This window comes from Drosophila grimshawi, unplaced genomic scaffold (assembly GCF_018153295.1).
Source record: "Drosophila grimshawi isolate 15287-2541.00 unplaced genomic scaffold, ASM1815329v1 contig_311, whole genome shotgun sequence".
NCBI classification, from domain to species: Eukaryota; Metazoa; Arthropoda; class Insecta; order Diptera; family Drosophilidae; genus Drosophila; species Drosophila grimshawi.
The window spans coordinates 28052422-28062341 of record NW_025063098.1 but is presented as its reverse complement, the minus strand read 5'-3'; the positions used below and the strand labels follow the sequence as shown (position 1 = coordinate 28062341).

General features: G+C 41.3%; 1 protein-coding gene and 1 pseudogene across 2 annotated transcripts; one reads left to right on the top strand and one right to left on the bottom strand.

Moving 5' to 3' along the window:
- The first annotated feature begins 399 nt into the window (after nt 1–399).
- On the top strand, nt 400–2256 carry LOC6569842 (annotated as a pseudogene).
- A 104-nt stretch (nt 2257–2360) lies between these two features.
- LOC6569844 lies at nt 2361–8636 on the bottom strand. 2 transcript variants are annotated; one of them, XM_032741584.1, is made up of 4 exons: nt 8545–8636; nt 3371–3462; nt 2968–3309; nt 2361–2858 (listed from the first exon to the last, which is right to left on the bottom strand). In XM_032741584.1, exons 2-4 carry the CDS (start codon nt 3410–3412, stop codon nt 2508–2510), a joined length of 735 nt encoding a protein of 244 aa, XP_032597475.1. In that variant the 5' UTR covers nt 3413–3462; nt 8545–8636; the 3' UTR covers nt 2361–2507. The 2 variants fall into 2 exon arrangements, with proteins under 2 accessions (XP_032597475.1, XP_001996073.1); XM_001996037.3 differs by lacking the exon at nt 8545–8636 and having other exon boundaries at nt 3371–3518.
- Nucleotides 8637–9920: the final 1284 nt, after the last annotated feature.

Below are 9920 nucleotides of genomic sequence, written 5' to 3'. Positions count from 1 at the left end.
CCAATTCTGTTGACTGCGAAGTTGAAGTCAACGTCAACGTCAACGTCGACGTCGATACCCAAACCCAAACTAGTTTTGTCGTTGCCGCTGCTTTACTTACCCGTTTTTTAAGAGCAAAACTGACGCAAGGGTATAAACAGAGCAGCAGCAGCAGCACTGACACCACCGACACCACCGCACCACTTGCACTATTGGACAATCCCCATCCAGTTCAGCCAACAACGGGTTTGGCATGTTATTCACTTGAGCTTTCAGTTAGTTTGCCGTCTTGGGTTTATTTCTTTGTTTTCTAGTCGTCGTCGCCGATTGGCTATATCAAAATAAATTATGGAAAATCTTGCCTCGATTTCGTCGCTTGATGTCGCCTCTTGGCACATTCGCATACAGACCCTGCCAGAAGTCGGTCCAACAGCAGCAGCGACAGCAACAGCAGCCACCAAGACAAAATGAAACTTTACGCCTTACTACTTACAGTTGCTGTTGCAACTTTAGCTGTTAACCAGGTAATAGGCTTTGTCCTTGGTTGGTTGTACGCAACTGCCGCTATAATACTCCACCTCTTCTTCTTGTTCTTCTCTTGAAGGTGGCAGCCGCCAAGTTTAAGATACGCACGCACGAAGATGCGGTGCAGGCGCACGAGGAGTGCCACGCAGATTATAAGGTGCCCGATGACATTTACGAAAAGTTCCTGAACTATGAGTTCCCCCAACATGGTCGCACCAATTGCTATGTGAAGTGTTTCTTGGAGAAAATGGGTCTATTCACCGAGCTGAAGGGTTTCAACGAGAAGGCAATTATAGCGCAGTTCACATCGAACAACTATAAAGATCTGGAGCCAGTGCGTCATGGACTGGAGAAGTGCATCGATCACAATGAGGCCGAGTCCGATATCTGCACCTGGGCAAATCGTGTCTGGTCCTGCTGGCTACCCATCAATCGTCATGTGGTCCGCAAGATTTATGGTCAACCAAAATAAATACTACATATAATATTCATGTGATAATAAAAATCCAAAATAAAAATGTTGAAAAACAAAATAGAAACCTGACCTAGGCAGTGGTGGTTCAAGTGTTTCAAGTGGTTCTATTTACAAAAGACTGCGACATCTCTTGGCATTTATACATAATACATTCATTGAACCCGCTTAATCTCTTGAGGGGAAGCTGATAAGCGCAACAGTAGCTATTTACGGGCTCAGATGCTGCGCTCGTCTCGGCACTCAGTTGAGATTGTGCATTCCAAGCATTGAGATGCGTCTACTTTTACGCCTGACTGTCAGCTGGTTGGCCTTGTGGTGCGCTGTGGTGCGTCTTCAGCTTTAAGCTAACAACTTTCATTAACAACCTCAAAGTGTTCACAGACACGCGCTGATCTCACCGGAGACGCACAGATATTGGAGAAGTGTCTGCGCGAGATTAGTAGCCCCGAGCGCATTGATAGCGACTTGAGGAAGCTGGAACGCTATGCGGATTGGAGCAGCGAGGAGCTGCCCTGCCTGATGCGATGTCTGGCCAGCGAGAAGGGCTGGTTCGATATACCGACCAACAAGTGGCACAGACAACGTCTGGCCGAGGAACTCGGTGCCGATATCTACAACTATTGCCGGTTTGAGCTGCTGCGCAAATCTCAAGATGGTTGCAGCTATGCTCATCGTGGTCTGCGCTGTCTGAAGAAGGCGGAGCTGCATGCGGGCAACAGCCTGCAGATTCTGCTGCAGTGCAGCAGTCAGCTGAATGCCAGCAATGTACAGTTGCTGCAGTATAGCAAACTGCAGTCCAAGGAGTCCATTCCATGCCTCTTCCAGTGCTTTGCCGATGCGTTGCGCTTCTACGATGAGACAGGCAATTGGCAGCTGCTCAACTGGCAAGAGGCCTTCGGGCCTAGCAGACTGGATCAGGATCAATGGCAGCCGGACTACAGCGAGTGCCGCAGCAGCGATGAGCAGCGAAAATTGGCGGCCAGCAAATGTGCTTGGATGTACGAGGAGTATCTATGCTGGGAGCGACACAACGGCAATCTCAATGCAACCAAACTAGCTTAGGCACATTGTATTATAAGATTATAAATTAATAAGACACTCATGCTTAACACTCTCCGAAACAGATTGCCAACTCGAACTCTGTAAGCGGTCATATTTTGCTTGTAGACTGGGGGGGCTTTTATGTGCCAATGTTTACAATCTTATTACTCAATGAATGAGCAGCCTAAATGCATGATATTATTGGGGATTAACCTAGTTATCTGGGTTGGCCCTTTTTCCCTCAGCGAAGTCAATAATACATTTTGTATCATTATTTGAATAACATGTTCATTTCTGTTGCAACGTCTCATTTTACTTTACAGATTAAAAAGGCATCCGATTGAGGATTCAAGTTGGCAAGTTGCTTTATTATAAAATGGCATTTTACTTTGAAAACTTCACGTGATTTGATGTTGTTCTTTTGAAGTTAAATTCAAATCGTTTTCGATCAAAAAATGTATGTCTTGTATATTCCGTGCTAATCTTATTATTTGACGGCCAACACAAAGCAGGTGAACTGTTGATAAGCCGCTGCACAGGGATTGCGGGCACGTCGACGAGGACAACTAGACACTTTGGCGCCAACGCCGGGAACGCCCAGCATTTGTCTCATTGCCGGCAAACGCCAGCGATTTTTGTGCTTATCGAACAGTTCCAGTTTGCCTATGAAACAATGGGTAAAGCAGGGTATGGGCTCGGTAACGGGAAACCGGGAATAGTCCCCAAAACGATCCCATAAGACGCGATCCGTTTTCTGCAGACACTCTTTCATTGCGGACTTGGCTGCATCCGTTATATTTGGCAAATTGTCAATCAATATGAGTGGATCGTTTTCCAACTGCAAAAAAAAAAAGAGAAAAACACGAAACATTTGTGTGTAATCAGCTTAGCGGTCGCTGCCCCAGCCAGCAAGCCACTTGGCTGGCATATGAGTTCTTATCACTCACACTGGCAATGCAGTGAAAGCCCGCATAAGCGCGCTCACAGCTGCTCTGCTCTTTCCCTCCGTAACCCAACTGGTTCGGCTGGAGGCGGTCTCTGCAGGCATTGTAAACAGCTTCGCCGAACCGTTGTTTAGTGCGTTCCTCATCGAAGCCAGCTATGTCGCTATAGATGTCAAACATCTCGTTGAGATAGCACTGTGTGAAGCAAGGCACCTCCTCATAGCTATCTGACCATTGCGTATAACGCTGCAAGCGCTCCAACAAGGCTGTATTCATTCCTCCATAGTTTTTGAGACACTTATCAAGAGTGCTCTCTTCGCCAGGCAGCCACGCTGAGCTCTCCAGCTGCAAGTGGGTTAACAGGATTAGATATAGCTCTCACTGAGCTACTTCCACCTGATCTTACCACTATCAAAAACAGACAAATTGTCAGCAGTTGGCAACGCATGATTTCCTCGATTTCCGTCTCGTTCTAAGTGTCAGCAAATACTGAAAGTGCTGCCAAAAAAAATCACATCATCATAATTTCTATACCCTGTTCCCTTTAAGAATGCGTGAAAGATGGGTATCATGCAGTTCTATACAAATTTGGAATGGCTAGAAAAAGCATCTCTCTTCCTAAAAACTGAATATATTCTTAATCAGCATAAACAAATATATATATTGACATAGTCATATCCTTTTGTAGATGTCGATTTCAGATAGTCAGAGTGATAGATTAAGTTAATTTCTTTTGTACGATAAAAACAGTCTTTGAGCGTTGCCATATTATTAACACCTCAACGTTAATTAAACGTTTTGAATATTAAAGTGTGTGATTAATGATAGGTATTGTTTGAGGTACATGGTGTCTTCTAGTCCGGCACTCTCGACTAGATTTGATTTAATTGTAGAATAGGTTTTCGCTATTGCCAGCTGATAACCCCATTTGGTCTGCCGCAGGTTCATTCAAATGATAAGCGTCTTGTCGCTTATCAGGCCAATTTTCAGTACTAGTTCAAGTTTAGGCCACGCTTGAGCAAGAGCCAATAACAATAACTGTTGCGGCAAGAGTGATTCTCAATGCGACTGATTGTTGGGGCACACACCTCGAGAGCAGAGAGCAGAGAGCTCAGAGCTGAAAATATGCGCGAGTTACGCAATTGTGCCTGGCCCAAGTTAGTTGCATTTTTATTGATCAACACCTGCCATTGAGGCCACAAACAAATCAATTCCAAACAGACACAACAACAATCATACAAGATTGATTTTTGTTTTTTGTATGCGACTGTTAATTGATGTTGTTTTGGTTTTTTTGTTTTTGTTTTTAGTTTTTGGTTTTTTTTTTTTTTTGTGTGTTGGGTTTTGGCATTTTGCCCGACCAGTTGTCAGGCATTTAATAATAATAATATTGCTGAGCGTTGTTGTTAGTGCTGTTATTGGATTGTAAAGGAGCGACGTCGTCGCCGTCCCACTTTACGCATTTTTGAGCAACCGGATTTCAGCAGAGCTGTTGACGGGTTCGCAAAAAACATGTTTAACATGTCGCTTCACTCACCTCTGCCTATCTGCGCATGAAGATCTTCATTTTCATCTTCTTAATTTGCTACCGTCTTTCCAGTAATTGCAATCGAAAAGTGGTTCTGCCATAGCGAACAAAAATATGATCAGCTTCAAGTGCCATTGCTGGCCAATCCTGAATGGTCGATCGCAATCCACGATTAAATGTACACTGAGCAAATTAGGGTGATTGGTTGGCAAAATTGATTTAATATAATATAAAACTGAACACATTTATCACATATTACAAACAAAAGAGTATTTAGTGAATATAGAAACTGGTTTCATATTGAATATAATCTTAGTCCAAAAGGCACTTTGCAATATATCGAAATGCTCAAAACAATTCTTTCAATTTATTGCTATAGGAAATTCTTCTTTTCAGTGGGTATTGCTATTCGATCTTTGATTCTTTGCAGTGTACTATTATTCCACATGATTCCACAATTTCTTTCGCAGCTTTTGGCCGCTTCGCAATGACCTTGGCTCGATTTCTTGCGTGTTTTTTTTTTCTTTAACCCATCGAAATTATAAATCCAGTTTAGTTTTTTTTTTTGTCTCGTTTGCTCTCTTCTTTCACTCTTTCTCACTGTCTCTCTCTCTCTGTCTCACTATCTCACTCGTCGTCTTCAGCTCGGCCGTTGTCAATTTGTAAAAATGTTCGTTATATGGTTAATTGTTATTCGTTTTGTTTTGTTGCCAAACAGCTTTTAAGATGAATGCGGCCTGTGTAGCAATGATCATAATGATCATAATTATCACTATCATTATCATTACCATGATGATGATGACACAGCCACAGAGTGGGACACTGTTTACTGTCTGTCTGGGGATGCGCTTGCTGCACCGTTATGCTGCCTAAGCCTGACCTTTGGCAATTTATAATGCAGCCAACAATCTGGTCTCTCTGCTGGCCGCAGCTGTTGGCCTGACGTGTTGGCATATTTCTGATTGCGAAACCGGCAAACTGGCTAGTTCGACTATTTAGCATTTTAATAGAACTTAGCATTGATTTGAATACGCAGATTTTTTTTGTCGCGCTTTCTTTTGATGCGATGCCCGCGCTTTGTGTCGCAGCGACATGAATTTATTGATAAGGTTGAGATTTTCAACGTTTCTTTTGTGGCGGATTTCAAGGTTATAACCTAGTTTTTGGCAAAAGGCGTGCTCAGCACAAAAAAAAAAAATAATCGAAAAAAAGATACAATGCATATTTTATGGGTCAGAAATGAGCTTAAATCGATTCAGTTTCGATTCAAGCTCGACTCATGCATATTTAATCCATTAAACGAAAATGCAAGCAATGCCCGTTGTTGAAAACACGATATGCAGATAACAATATAAAGTCGACCTTGGTTCATTTTGTGACATCAGCTGAAATTGGCCCAAATACTCCGCAGGATAATGAGTGAGAGTTTAGATTTCTAACTTAAATTGACAAGCCAAATCGTGAGTAAGTCTATAATTATAATTAAAAACACATCAGCTTATTGGGCAAGCTGTGCAATTTTAATCAAATTGAATAGCTGGCCGATTAGTTTTGCGCCAAATTTCAAGTGCTCGAAATGACCATAATTAAAAATCCATCTGTGTGTGTGGGTGTGGGTGTGGATGTGGCAAGTGTATTTTATTGTGGCGCCACCCCAGTGTGACAGCTGCGGCCAATTGCATAGACAATGGAAGCCGAATCCGAAAGTGGGCCCAAAACAAGAAGTCAACAACCTGCGCGTGTTTGTTGCCTTCAATTTTTGTTTTGGTGCAAAACAACACAGCACAACACTCATTAACTCCAACATCTTCGTTAGTGGAAATTAATTATGCAGATGTATTCATTGTATTGCGATTTCAAGTGTGGTAAAATGCAGCGCCCCATTGTCGGAACGGGCTTGGGTCTGGGGCCCGGCTAATGGCCAGCAAACATATTTCATACATAAATACATATAAACCTAAGTATCTCTAGGTAGGTGCGGACTGATGATGATGATAATAATTATAATGACTCTCGACTTTAGTTATGACAAGAGCTGGGGCGTTGGCTGTGCCCTATTTGGCCATTGTACACATTGTCCCATAAGCTCAGACCACATTACAAAAGCACTTTGTTTTTCGTTTTCTTTTTGTTTTGCCTTTTTTTTTTTGGTTGGTCTCGTTTTCGATATTACCTACAAATTGATCTAACAAACGTTTAGGCTTCCGCTGCCGAGCTGATTGCCTGATCGCCCAATCGCCCAATCGCCGAGCGCTTTTCAGTCAACAGAAAAGCTGAAAAGCAGATAATTTTGAAAGTAAATTTCACTGATCATTGACCTCGACTGTTGTTTGGTTGCGTGTAAATACCGTCGTTGGGGCCTGTGCGCTTTGGGGATTACGTAAATCCGAAATTAGTTAATAAATGGAAAAACTGTGAACTGTGAAATGAGAAATGAGAAATATATATCCATTGTACAACATATAGAAATCATGCCGTTACGTTCGACTAAAGCACAAAAATGTTGCAGTTCCAGCTGCACTTTTCTACTAGTCCAAAAGGTTTTACAAGCGGGCTCTAAACGCCCAAAGGGACTGACCACTAAACAACGTAACAAACTTATGTAAATTGTTGTAAAAATTACTGTCGTCAATATAACCCAACGAGGCAATTTGAGAGCGATCTAAGCGTAAATGCAGCTAAGCAAATATTTATTGTAGTTTTGTCTATGATATGGAAAGTTTCAAGGTTTTAACAAATCAAATAGTTGCAAAATCCGATATTTGCGATCAGGTAGTGTAAGTAATCCCGTTCGTCACAGTGTATCACAATATGTATGCGATTCTGTATGACCTCAAATGGCAAGCCAAGGTTTTCCACAAAAATCTACATTGTAAAGATTTTTTTTTGTATGTCAAAAAATACATGAAGATTCATCATATAAAGCCGAAACAATAAAGTAAAATAAGTACCATTCGTAACATGTTAATAATTAAAATTATTCTCCGGAAATCTTGTTAACTTTTATTTTCATGTTCACTAATTGGCAGGCACGACGGCATAAAATTCAAATTGTTATTATTAATAAATTCAGAATTCTTTGAATGATCATAAAGCGTCTTTTCGGATGTTGCGAAAGATTTTATTCAGTGGCCTTTATTAGAATTTGTTTGTGGCTCAAGCTATCCATGTATGAAAGGGATTTAAAGCTGACCGAGGTCGTTAATTCAAGAAAAAAACTATGATTCCGACGACAGAAGTATCTAAACAATAGTAAAACATTAATTATAATTGTTATAGATCATATTAAGATGTTTTTCTGTTGTGATTTATTCTGATCTGTTAAACAAGAGCATTATCATTAATATAATCATAAATTTCTGAGTGCTTCTAATAAATATTGTTTTCATTTTAGTTTATTAACATTTTTAACATTTTCAATCACTGAATCACAAATATTTCTATCAATTTTTAATGTTTGCATTACAGGTATTTATAATCAACATTCACAACTAAGCTAACTAAGCTAGGCTAGGCCATTAATATTACTGGGTATTGGCCTTCGGCTAAGACAGGCCCTAGTTTATTTGTTTTAGCGATAGCGCATCTAGCGAGGTCGTTGTTTAATTAAAAATTATTTGCATTCAGCCTTAATTTGAGCAGTTATTAACGTGATGTCAATGCCTGACCTTAGCCAGGCCAATTAGCCGCCCGCCTTAGACAGGTTCCAATATTCCAGAACTAGGCCAGAAATAGTCGACTACTCGCACCCATTAACACCTTCACTGCGTGCGTCGCACGTCCAATGTAATACGAAATGCAATGAAAAATCCGCTTTAACGGGTTTTGCGTTTATATTTGAGGCGAATGACAAAAAACGAAAGATTCCACTCACGAACTTGCCGCAGCGACAGTTAACGACAAATTACCGTTTCGAAATGCACTTGCTGAACGCGAGAGCTAAGAACGTTGCACAGCCAAAAACAGTGACAAGCCACAACTACCGGCCAATTCAGCGGTGTTTGGCTTAATTCAACACACACACATACAAACACACACAAACACACACTTACACAAATTAAATGCTTGGGTGTTGCGACGAATCAGATAGCATACAAATGGCATGCAATTGGGCATGGCCAGGCGTGGTCGAGGGGAGGACTGAGTAGGCCAAACCAACAGCAGCGTGCAACTTTTCTTCCGCGTTGCACATGCGACGTCAACGTGGCGTTGTAATCGACTTTAACACTAATGGCGCACCCACCCACAAAAGTTAACCGACTAAAGTCAACAATTAAAAACCACTACAAAAGGCTGATGCAATTTATGCATTTTTCAAATACTTTTCAATTTCTTGTCTACAAATTCCTACGAGCTAAGTTGGCGTTGGCCAATCGCTTAGTCTGCTGGCCAGCAGCAAAGGCATCGAAGCTGGGCTGGCTGAAAGAATTTGCAAAGCTCTGGCACAAATTTGGCATTCAATTTTATTTTTTTTTTTTTAGGATTGGAACCCGTTGCCACGAACATAACACGCCCTCGGCAGCACACTCCCCAAAATGCCATGCGAAAAACTAGAAAGAGTGCACTAGTTGCGAGTGAACGACTTGCAAATACCCTATATTCATTCTCAACACACTTTATGTGATTAACGGTGTATTTTGCCTTCTTCTTTTGCACAACTACCTGTTGCCGGTTTTAAACCAATGAATACAGGGTATAAAAATGCTTAAATCTATAATAGACTCAACATAGTTGTCTGACAGCTGCATGGCAAACAAGTTTTGGGTGACTTTTTTGGGGGGGCTAGCCAAACAATCCCTAAAAATCGAATTAAAAAAAGAAACAGAAAATAAAAACTATTGACTTTTAGCTCCTGAGCAGCACGACAAAATATTTGATGCTGTTGCTGCTGCTACTAAAAAGAAAAAAAGAAAAAAAAACTATATGCCGTGATGGCCTTTTATTTATGCTCTCTGTGTGTAAATGAATGTGCATATTTAACTAGTCGACAATGCATATTGCAACTAGCTGCAGCAGCAGCAGCAGCAGCAGTAGTAGCAGCAGCTATTGAAAGCGAAAGCATAACTGACAAGGTAGCTTAGTTTGTGTTTATTTTTGCTGCAGTTTTCTTATTTTTATTTTGTTTTGCCACTTCTAAAACTGGTTCGCTGCCTGTCTGGCACTGTGGGCAGCCAGCCGCCAGGTTTTCTAGAGACCACTTCAATAACACACAACTCTCGACAACTCTGAGCTCGATGGCAGCTGTAATTGTTCTGGCCAACAACAACAGCAGCAGCAGCAGTTGCAGTTGCGGCTGCCTCTCTTGTTGTCTCTGTCTGTAATTTCATATTCTTCCTGCATTCCGAAACCTTGAATCACATTTCTTGCATTTAATTGAACACATTTACAACAAAAATATTGTTTTTGCTATTGTTGTTGTTGTTGGCGG